Raw genomic sequence first — 12,224 nt, 5'->3', positions numbered from 1 at the left:
TTAATTCTGGTTCAAGATGAAGACCGAAGACAGTGGAGCACAAATTGTTTCCATACGAAAAACGAAGGGAGGCGGGATCTTCGTTGAATTAAGCCCGAAGATAACTAGGAAGAGTACATTTTACGAAGGGGCCAAGGAACTACTGGGGGTGAAGGCTCTCGTTTCTAGTCTCGAGTCTATGTGGTCTCTAGAAGCCCGAGATCTTGACTGTCTCATAGAAATGGTCGAAGTGGAAGAAGTCATATAGCGTGAAGGTCCAGAGGTTACCATTGCCAGGATAGATATCACTTCACGCGAGGAAACTTCTTAAGAGCCGAAAAATCGATACTGAATGGCTAGTATGGTAAGAATGCGTGCAGATGACTGGAATATGAAAACACGTCTGCAACTTGCCAGGGACCCTATAGAAGGGTAGCATACCGTAGATGCGGTCAGGCAGGTCACCATGTGTGGTGTCCGCATCCTACAAATTAACATGTACCGGAGAGCACCCGCTTATGAGCTGATAGCGCAGCTTCTTGCGGAGGTAAAAACTGATCTAGTGCTAATCAGCAAGGAATACATGCATAGAGAGGCGAATCCTGGTAGGAGGTGGTCATCATGCAAGGGCTCTTGAATGGGGCATGGCTCATCCAGACCGTAACCGTGACAAACCTTCTATGTACTGGTGGTCGATAGAAATCGCCGACCTAGGAAAAGATTGTGAAAAGCTCCGTCGTTTAGCACAACGTTTACACGCCCGTGGGGAGATATGCACGACAAAGGTAGAGTGTAGATCAGCTAAAAGGAGACTCCGCAGGCCGATAAATAAAAGGAGAGCTCGCGGTTGGCAGAACCTAATCAACGAGGTAAATGGGTATCCGTGGGGACTGAAAACTTATCACCTGGAAAATCGGGGGTCTGCGGAAGCTCTGGATACTAAGTACAGACCAGATGGACCGCATGTTGTACAGGCATTATTCCCCAGACATCCCGTACGAGTTGATGTCAACAGCGAGGAAAGTGTCGAGAATTGTCCCGTTTTCAGAACAAGGGAGCTTGAGGAATCGATTTCCACCATGAAAAACAAGAAAGCGCCAGGTCCTGATGGCATCCCGCCGGAAGTTTGCAAAGGGGTGTTTGTTTCGTCAGCGGCCAGACTTGCTGCTCGGAGTGTTCTAAGTTTGCTTGAAGGACAGCAGTTTTCTTTGCTTCTGGAGGGTGGCGAGGCCTGCGCTAATCAGCAAAGGAAAAGGAGACCCGGAGCTACCAGCTGCATACCGATCACGGTGTATGACACCGTCGGGAAAGTACTCGAAAAGCTCATCATTCGCTGAAGCGATGCGTACAGCTATGGGCTTATCCACAAAGCAGTTCGGATTCAGAACATGGAGATTCACGGTGGATAATGCTATGGAGGTCGTGGATGCTGTTGATCAAGTCGAAGCACACAGCCACTAATCTCGTTGAATATAATGCTGGATGTCGGAAATGCCTTCAATTTCGTAAGATGGACAGAGGCCTAGCATTCATTAGAAAACTCATTTCACGTGCCGAGCTATTTCTTGCAGATATTGAGGGATTATCTGAGAAACCGTTCCCTCCTCTATGAGAAGTCAGAGGGCCAGTAGAGGATGACAATTACGTCGGGAGTAGCAGAGAAATCCATCCTAAAACCACACTTCTAGAACCTGGTCCCCTGATCGGTTATGCAGACGACGTTTTCCGGCACTTGTCGCTGAACACACTGTTGAACAGGCAAAACTTGGCATATTGATGCGACGAGTAAGCAAATGGATGACTGTTCCTGGCTTCAGCTTTGCACTGGAAAAAAAGGAATAATCTTGTTGATTAGAAAGAGAATCCGGACCATGCATCCCATATCGGTTGGTGAGTTGACTATAGAGAAAAGCCAGCGTTTAAAAACCTTCGTTTAATGATCGACTCGAAGATGTGTTTTTGGACCAAATCAAAGTAGGAATGGACAAGGCTGGAGCTGGGGTCTCGGCCTTGAGTCGAATTATGACGAATGTTGGCTCTAAATCTAAAAGGACATGCCTTATTACGGGAGGAACGGAGTCCGTTCGGCTCTACGGCACGAAGAAATAGGCTGATGCCCTTGACAAGGTGTATCGTAAGCGCCTTGCTCAAGTAGAGAGACGGGGAGCTTTGCGAGTGGTGCCTGTTTATCACACTATCTCAGAATCGGCTGTGATGGTGATCGCGGGAGTGATCCCCGTTGCCCTCCTTGATAAGGTAAGTAAAGCCATAGGCAGATTTAAGAGAGGCCCGTGAAGAACGTCAAGTCACACTTATCGAGTGGCAAGTCTCTTGACAAAATGAGACAACAGTCCGATGGGATGTGGGACTCCTTGGCAATTAATATTCTTGGCTCAACCGAAAGCGTGGTGAGATTGACTATTTCCTTACCCAGCTTCTAAGTGGGCTTGGAGATTTTCAGTCTTACCTGCTCAAGATTGGGAAGCTGCGATCTCCTGATTGTGTATACTGCAGTGGGGTGAAGGATGAAGCCAAAAACATCTTTTCCTCTTGCGAAAGGTGGGATGGGTTTCGCTAGCAGGCACATTGGAGCTCTCTCCAGACAACTTTGTCAGAGAGATGCTGAGTAGCGCTGGCAGATGGAATCGTGTTACACATTATATTTCCTTCCTCTTCTGCCTTCTCGTTGATGAAAGAAATTCCATGATCCAGGCTAGTTCCTTGATGGCGGGGAGGTGTTTAGTTGGTAGTCCGACGGCGGGTTGCGGGAGTCCAACAATCTGCGCATGGACGCATTCATTTACCCTACTTCAACAAAAAGAATATAGCTCATCATGAGAACCAGGGGCATGAAAACGAGAGGTTTGCATTCAACCACCTTGGTTGTCGCTATATTTCTCAAAGTAAAACATAACATTTACGGGCCGATGCCTTTCAACGTTCTTCAGGAACTCAAGAGGTGCCAACTCCTCGGCTAATCTGTCTAATTTGGAATAGGAAACTAACTTATACCAACAGAAATTTGTAATTTCATCGCGCTCACTGTATGAAGCTTAAGTTGGTGAAAATGTAATACATTAGCGTAGCAGTAAATATCCTTGAAATCTTCAAACTTGCTGGCAATTTTAAAGAGGAAGCTTATACCAAGCGTATTCACTCTTCTCCTGCATCAAATTGGCAGCAACGCGTCATGCTCCAAATAAATGTTGTGTGTTCCATAGAAATCACCCCTACGACCATATTATTCTTTCCGTCAAAACATGATGGAAATCAATAAAAATTTATAACCCTGCAATCTCAATTCCTTTATTCTTTCATAAGCATAATGTACTCATTCAAACCCTCCCTCCCCAAAGGCATATCGATGACCACCGCAACCCAAAACGCTCCCAATGTCCATTGCCATTGAAGCCCAAGCTTCACTTTTGTTTCTTGTGCAGTAAACATATGAATTTGTGTAGATATGAGAATGTATCCTCCCTTCATCTCGAGGAAAATGCGTTCAGGAAAATCCCACAGGCACATGTGTACAACCCAAGACACGTATTCTCCATACGTGTGTGAAATGCAAGAAAGTTTTCTCTGTTGCTTCCAAGAAGGAAGCAATTGTGGGTGATACTAGGAATCTTGGAGTTCATTGCGATGAGGGGTGGATGATTCAATTTTTTTTTCTTTCTGGTGTATGGAAAGAAAATTCCTGACCCACCACACGCGCCCGCCAGTTGAGATTGCACAAAATTCGAACGATATGAATGGAAATATCCTGTACGCATTTTATTATCGTCGATGCCTTGTGTGTGTGTGGATGTTTAGCGAAATTCCTTGATAATGGCTCGATATTTTTTCCCTATTTTCTTTTTCTGGTTGGAGTATGGATTGGGAACGGAGCCTGCTTTTGTGTTTTTTTGTAGATCCCCATATTTCCTTGACCTGTTTAGTAAATGCTTTGTTGGCATGTAATTATGTGTTTGGTTCGGTGAATTATTTCTTTTTTCATTGTGTTTTCAGGATAATAGGAAAACAACTTGGTTCTAGGTTTGAGTCACGATAATGGTTTAAAAATAGTGAAGATACAGGAGTATAAACGTGGGTGCAATGAAGATGAATGAAATAGTTGAGCATCTAGGCCAGTCTAGGGTCCTCTCTGTGTTACTATATAGAAATAGCACATGGAAAGTAAACCCCACTGTTACCCAAAAGCTCCAAACGTTCATCAATTCATGTCTGTGTCGTACCATGCGGATATTCAGGCCAGAGAATAACTAATGAAGAACTTGCTCGTCGTACGGGCTAGATACCAGTGAATGTATTGATCAGAAAGCGGAAATGGCAGTGAGTAGGTCAAACTTTAAGGAAGGACAAAATAAAAGCGGACAATGGCATACAATGGAATCAACTATCCCATGAATGTCCTGGAACTACGTGACGTACAGCTGTGGAAGAGGATTGCAAGTTCTTCAAAAAATTACCGGGAACCGACAGCGATCAGTCGTAGGTGTGGTTGACTAACAATGTATACGTCAGCCTGCTTTATTCGAAGGCAGATTGTGTCATGAGCCAATTCCAATGTGACCTACTTGTTGCCTCTTTCCTTTATTCATATACCTATTCATAGTTGAAACCCACTTTCCAAATTATGCCAACTAAATTTTCAAATTTACCTAAAAGTGGAAGGAAGTAAACATTTTATTGTGGAAGCATGTTTATTTCTGTCAAGGATTTGAATTGCCCACTATCTGGCCAAATAATTATAAGTGAAATCGGAGAGGTACTATCTAGAGTATATTAGGGGAAATGGAGTTTGTTTCCAACTTCAAAATAATATCATGAAACCGGAGATCAATTGTTTTTACTCCCTAACTGTTCCAACATCATATCCCTAGGGACATTTACTGAAATAATCCCAACCTGCTCTACTTAAATCTACTCCTCCTCACAGTAGTCGCTGACAAGTTTCTACCTTCATCTGAAAGAGGTAATATAAACTGAATAAGGTAATTTGTCCGTCCATGGGAACGGACATAGTGACATAGAATACGTCGCTAGCAGAGTCTGCATGACTTCGTTTTTTGTGTCCTGTGATGAGCGGTGAGAAATTCATTTCCTGATATGTAGTATATTTCCTATTTTCCTACTAAACATCTCTCAGCACCTCCATGACCCTCCTTTCAATTTCCTATTTTCCATACCAAGATCTCCTTATTTTAAAATATTAACCTTCAAATAATAATTAACTTCAAAATAATCATTTAACTTTCCACAACACCCTAAAATTCATTTAGGTTATTATCAAGGTTCAAAGGGTAGGATAGGTCCCAGGGCGAAACGTAGATTGATACCCACGATGGAGGATAAAACCTGGGAAACGCTACTACCAAACCTATCCCCACCTCCACGTGATGATCGGTGGGAGTTCTTTCTTCATGAGAAACTGTAGACAGAGAAGGATGAAGGCAAGTCTCCCGCGCCTTAAATCGAGACAAAATGTACCAACTGCTACTCCAGGCTGCGGGTTGGGTACGGCTGACAACCCTACACGGAAAACCGATGTAACGAAGCCACGAAAGGAGCCTCGGACAGGATGGATCTTACAACGACAAACCCGGCAATGGATTAACGATTTGCTCATTTTCTCATAGAACGTGCGATCCCTGTACAGACCGAATGCTGCTGAGCAGCTAGCCCTGCCCCAATATAAGGCTGATTTAACAGCGTTGCAAGAGATGCGATGGGCAGGGACCGGTTCCCTGGAGAAGAGCCACCACATCATATATTATAGCGGTCATCCAGTAAACCATGTGCTCGGAGTAGGTTTCTTAGTCAGCCAAAAAATGAAACCTGCTGTTATCGGCTTTGAAAACATAAGCGAACGGCTATACACTCTGCGCTTCCGAGGCAAGTTTAGAAATATAAGCCTCATAAAGGTTCACGCCCCTACAGAGGAGACTGCAGATCCGGAGAAGGATACCTTCTACGAGGCAGTTGAGCGGACCCTCGAAGCCTGTCTCAAGTATAATATCAAAATCATACTTGGAGATTTCAACAGTCAAGTGGGGACGGAACCCGCATTCAGACGATACGTCGGCTCCCATAGCTTACATAGGGATACCAATGATAACGGATTGCGCATTATCTAGTTAGAAGTATCGCACGAAATGGTTGTTGGAAGTACCTGATTTGCGCGGAGAGCGGTTCACAAACATACGTGGGCCTCTCCAGACGGGACCACTTTCAACCAAATTGACCACGTGTTGATTGAACGCCGCCACCTCTCAGCCTTGATGAATGCTGAATGATGGGGCCAATATAGACTCGGATCACTATCTCGTTGGGATGGTACTCCGAGCTTGAATTACGACACCACCTACAATCTCCACTGGCAATCAAGTGAGAGTGAATACTGAAGCCATCCACGACACAGCCCTCCGCGACACCTATAAGAGGGTAATGGATGCCGCAATAACCGCAGTCAACAGAGGTCCTGGAGATGAAGCATCAAAGATTGATCTTCACAACCACCTGAAGAACGTTATCATTGAAGATACTTGGCCCCAGCCGCAAAAAAAGTCGGAACGGCTGATTTGATGATGAATGTAAACTAGCAACGGAAAGCAAAAATGCTGCGTACCGAGTAATGTTGCATTCTCAAAGAACGCGGCACGCGCAGAAGCCTACCAAGAACTCTGCCGAACGGAGAAACGACTTCACAGACGGAAAAAGAAAGCGTAGAAGAACCAAAAGATCTTTGAACTCGAAAAGTACAGGTAGCAACTGCACCAGGTGCGGAAGTTTTACCAACAAGTCAGCAGAATGAAGCCTTATACACCTCAATGTTCATCCTGTCAAGACAAAGAGGGTAATCTGATGTCCGACAAAATGGGCGTATTGGAGCGATGGATTCAATACTTTGATGAACTGCTGAACAACCAAAATATCGGTGAGTTGGAGGTCCTGCGAACTCAAGACGACGGACAGATGCTGCCACCACCAAGCATGGAAGAAACATTCCGTGCAATCCTCCGACTTAAAAAACATAATTCGGCAGGAGCCGATGGAATTATAGCCGAATTGGGTAAATATGGAGGCGACCAATTACATCAAGTTGTTCATCAACTGATGCTTAATGTGGGGGACAGCGAATCAATGCCTGACGACTGGCAAAGAGGCATTATTTGTCCCATACATAAAAAGAGGGATATCACGCAGCGCAGCAATTATAAAGCTGCTGAGTACCATCTATAAGATATTCTCCTCTATCTTGTTAAGCCGGATAGCCCTATACACCCAGAACATCATTGGCCCATACTAAAGAGGCTTCACTCCAGGCAAATCAGCAACAGATCAGATTTACTCTCTACGGAAAGCGATTGAAAAACCGCTGGAATATGGACATCAGTTGCGCCATCTTTTCATCGACTTTAAAGCCGCCTATAACAAGCATAGCCAGAGTAAAACTGTACACGGCCATAAGAGAATTTGGTATTCCGACGAAATTAATAAGACTGATTAGGCTGACTCTGACCAATGTGCGAAGTCGGATAAAAGCGGCAGAATCACTCTTGAGATCATTCGACATCAGCAACGATCTAAGTCAAGGGGATGCCCTATCATGCGTCCTCTTCAACTTGACCCTGAAGCAAGTGATGCGCGATTGAAAATTTCTCCTATCTAGGTGATGAAATCCGCGCACGGGTGTTGTCAGCCAACAGAGCTTATTTCAGTTTGCAAAAACTGTTTCGCTCGTCAACTCTCTATTGTACAAGACTATGATTTTGCCAGTTCTCATGTATTCCTGGGAGATTTGGGTTCTTAGCAAGAAAAGTTGCGAGTTCTTGGCCGCGTTCGAGAGAAGAATCTTCCGAAGAATTTTTGGCCCACTCATGAGGATGGACGATTCCGTAACTTATAATATATAACGACGCAATGTGTGAGCGATACCATGACCGTCTGGTTGTGGCTCAACAGGCTGCAGTGTGCGGGTCACTTAATCGGTATGGATCAGGATGATCCAACCCGGAAAGTCTATAAGGGCAATATCTATGGTAGAAAAAGAAAGACAAGGTGGACCCTGCCTGAGATGGAGCGATGGCGTAGGTCAGGACGCAAGACAAGTTCTTAGGATATTGAATTGGTGGACCGGCCAAATTTGGGGTGTCTGGTGTTCGTTATTAAAGCAGGCCTAGACCGAGTACTGGTTGTTGCGCCGTTGATGATGAAGAAGTAAAATTGAATAGTGGTAGGGTATCTGCAAATGTTCGAGATGGTTTCTGAAAAAAAGGCAGCAGAAAGACCTCACAAGCTGTGTAACCCCAGAAATAACTGGTCAAACTGAAATATTCGTTTTGAGAATGAAGTCAAACTGACTGGCGCTAAATAAAGATATAAAGTTTTCCCTTTTTCTACGAACGAAAAGAATCTGTGGTGCATTAGGTAGTTGACAGCTAAGCATACGCTTCTCGCCCAATTGCCACAAAGCTATCACATATGCTCCGATGGAGTGCTCAGCTCCTACCGAATCGGCTAGAGAATCTCGAGCAGCGGTAGCATTAGAGAGTTCTCTATCATCAAACTGCGTTCTGTTTCAGGGAAACGCAGAAAAAAACTACGGCCTTAACTAGACTAGGAAGTTACCCGCTTCGCAACGAGATCATTTATTCCTTAGCGGACTTATGGATGTCAATTGTTAACCAACTGACCAATCCACCAAGTGATCAGGCATTAAATTCACGAATTGCCATTGCAAGATGTTGCAGACATACGAAAAAAATTCGCGCTCCTTATTGCAAGAAACAAATTAGGCTTGACAATAACCAAATCCGATTTGTCACTGGATTATTTTCCATTCTTCCATGTTAACTTCTAGGGATAGGAGTCGGAAGAATTTACACAAAATATTCTGAAATTTAGGGACGTTGCGCTTGTTAAGCTCTTTAAGCGCCAGTTTCTCGACTTCGAATTACGGCTCGTCATGGCTGTTTGCGGTCGGCCTTGTGTTGTCCCGCGGCTTCAAGCTTATTACTTGCACAGTATTAAGTTTAGTGATAATGAAATTGAAATTAGCATAAAACTTTTTCAAGAAACGATCAACGATATGTAGCTACAAAAAAATATAGAATAATTTCCCAATTTGAGTAGTTTGAAAGTTATAGGTTTTATTGAAAGTAGAGCATGCCCAGAGTTCCACTATCACAGCTGTTACATCAGATATAGCTTATTCTACCATTTTGACTTTAATGTGAAAATTGTTAGTAAAAAATAACGAGAATAGTCGTTCCTGTACGGTTGGACGTTGAACCTGCTAAGAAAGACTTGAAAGAGAGCTGCATACGTATTTTTATTCGGTGCATTGATTTGCTGCATTAAGAAGTTTGCTTGCATTAATCAAGTCAGCTCTATTGAATCAGTTAGAAATCAAAAAAAAAGTTTAAGATACTGTTAATCTGTATAATTAATTGACAATCTTTGAGAACTAGAAAACCAATAAAATGTGACAAATCGCTTAGTATATATAATTGACGCTAATCAGCTAGATAAAGCTGATATTGATTTTTTCACATCAAATTATCAGACAGTGAACCACCCAAATATTAGCGTTACGGAATTAGCATGTATTGGTTGGCGAATTATAAATTAACGAAAATTGCCTAGGAAAAGTGCCCCCTTATTAAAAGTATGAAATCCTACCGAAAGAAGACGTTAAAAATACATGTATGTATCGTCGGCGATCACATTCTAGGCAGTGATTTCCTCTAAATAGATCTAGCTTACTGTACATAAGAATATTTACACACACACAACAAACTACAATTACTTATTGTCCTCAGGAGGAGGAGAAACCAATAATCTTATCCTTTGCTTACAGCTACTTAAAGAAGAGAAGTTAGAAGAACCAGGCTGTTGTGCGTTGCAATTTCGGCAAGCCTAGGAATCTGGGAGTGGAAGTAGACTTCGAGCTCTCCGAAGGGCACATTGAAAATGTCTGCGTTACGTGGGTTATAAGACACAGAAAGGCAGGTGATGTCTCTAGCGGAGCAGACCCGATGAAATTTTAAAAAATTTTCATAGATCCAGATAGGATCCACGCACGGAAGGGAAGGTTCAGAAAGCGAAGGCGGATAGGGGTAGTCCACACGAGGAAAGCTTTTCTTAAAGAAGAGGGAACGGGTGAATTTACGTTGAACGTTTTCAAAGGCAAGAAAATCACAGCCACGGGAAGGTGAGATCACGGTGCAGTACTCGAGGGTATTCCTCACGAGGGGATTGAAGGAAGTTAAGGGGGGTTGAATGGAGTCGAGATCAGAGAATAATCGAAGTATAAAGCCTCAATTTTGTTACTCGATTGGTGACTTCGAGGCAGTGGGTGTCAAAGCGGAGCTTATTGTCGAAAGTGACTCCTAGATCTTGAGTGGAATTTAAGCAGGATAAGGAATGTCCGTGAGAAGAGTAGGTGAGGATTTTAGGAAATAGAACATAGAGTGACAGCATCAACGAACCAGAGGGTCTAAGTCAGATTGAAGGGAAACATAATAATAACGATGGGTCCGGTCTAGATAATTTGGAATACCAAGACATAGATTTCAGATTCCTATTTAATGGAAAGAAATATAAACCTTATTAAAATCGGTTTACTGTCTGCCTCTCTGTCTGTCCGTCTGTCCGTCCGTCACACGCATTTTCCTCGGAGATGGTTATCGCGATTGACACAAAATTTGATAGAAAGGTGGGAACTGTGATCGCTCACGTATACAGTGAGTCACATCCTTTTGCGTCAAATTTAATTTTTTTTTTCATCAAATATAGTTATGTGGGGTATCAAATTAAAGGTCTCGGTTAGTACTTTTCGAAGCCGGTTTTAGTTTTGACTTTTGTTAGAAAAGTGGGGAGTGCGGGGGTTGAAAATTGATCATTTCTTTAAGGGGGCCATTCTCAGAAAGTACCAAACCGAAAAATCTGAAAAAATCAGGAGGCTGCCACTGTATGGTGCCTAGGCTTGGAAATACCTTCCATACCGATATTTGTTCAAATAAAATTAATAATAGTATATTACTATAATGTTTAGTAATTAGCTGCAAAACCGCCCTTAAGTTCATCCTAGCACCACGAAATTTGTCACTGAAGTAGGCTATAATATAGAGCATTACCAGATTTGGTGGAAATCGCGCTATTGCTAACAAAGTTATAATACGCAAAGTGTTTGCTTCCCTGAAAATTCAAGACTATAAATGTCAATGTTACCCGAAAGTGGATACTCTCACATAATATACGCATATATTACGTGCTATGTACTAAAAAATACACAAAACCTTTCGCACCTGAAACGTCCAGCTTCCGGTTTCCCGACTTGTTTAGTTTGCTTTGAAGCTTGTTATATCTGAATTATTTCGGTCATATACATTGTAATTTTTCGGGAACCATTTGTTTCCTACTTCTACAGTAAAATCTAGACTAAAATTTGCTGCATTTAGTAGTTACTATTTATCCGTCTTTTTGTTTTTTTACTACGAGAATCTTTGATATTAAATGAAATAATTTCGATACTCACATCTACACCGCCATTCCACATGTAATGCATTCCCACCGTTGGATCATGATGTGTATTTCCCGTCATATGTTCAGCCATAACAGCACTCATCCAATGTACTAACCCTTGTGTAGGGTTTTGACCTTGAACACCTCCCACAGGCATTGTTGCGTTAGGTCCTAAACCGACAGGTGAACTTAATGTTGTTACAGGTGACACTCCAGGAACTGGAGTCGCTGATGCCGAGGAATGATTATTTGTTGTGTGATTATTGTTATTACTTGTAGTGTTGTTATTATTATTGTGATGTGAAATCGTACTGTGATTAGTTGATGTCACTGATCCATCGTTATTCCATACAAATGCGGCAGCCTTCTGTAAGATAGAATAAGATGTTTCCACTTTAACAAGGTAAAAAATGTAACGGCATAAGGTGGTTGAAAAAAGAGCTTCATTTCTAAATTGCTAATTTGCTATATGCAACATCGTTATTTCTAACGTCTTATGAATATTTATGTTGTCTATTTGCAATCAAATGTCCTAGGTAGGGAACTCATTCACTGTTCTCCAAAATATTTAATTTACACGGAAATAAAAAACTCTCAAGAAAATTAGAAGCAAAAAATTACCAGTTATTCGAAATAAATTAGAACCAATTTCACTGGGCGTTTTCAATATTTCAAACAATGGAAAAAATTAATTTGAACAAATCGCGTGGCTGTGC

The 12,224-nt window shown here is 42.4% G+C and overlaps 1 protein-coding gene across 4 annotated transcripts in view; it reads right to left on the bottom strand.

Annotated features, from left to right (window-relative positions):
- The window catches only part of LOC119659865 (zinc finger protein rotund-like), a 206,835-nt gene that overhangs the window by 104,977 nt on the left and 89,634 nt on the right, over positions 1-12,224 (bottom strand). For all 4 annotated transcript variants that reach the window (XR_005250379.1, XM_038068179.1, XM_038068177.1 and 1 more), the window contains exon 2: positions 11,522-11,875. Coding sequence is in view for 3 of the 4 variants with exons in the window: in XM_038068179.1 (XP_037924107.1) it covers positions 11,522-11,875 (354 nt within the window). In the remaining variant the exon portion in view is untranslated. The remainder of the gene's footprint in view (positions 1-11,521; positions 11,876-12,224) is intronic.

This window comes from Hermetia illucens, chromosome 6 (assembly GCF_905115235.1).
Source record: "Hermetia illucens chromosome 6, iHerIll2.2.curated.20191125, whole genome shotgun sequence".
In the NCBI taxonomy this organism is placed as follows: Eukaryota; Metazoa; Arthropoda; class Insecta; order Diptera; family Stratiomyidae; genus Hermetia; species Hermetia illucens.
Note: the sequence above shows the minus strand (reverse complement) of the source record. Positions and strands in the feature narration are given on the sequence as shown.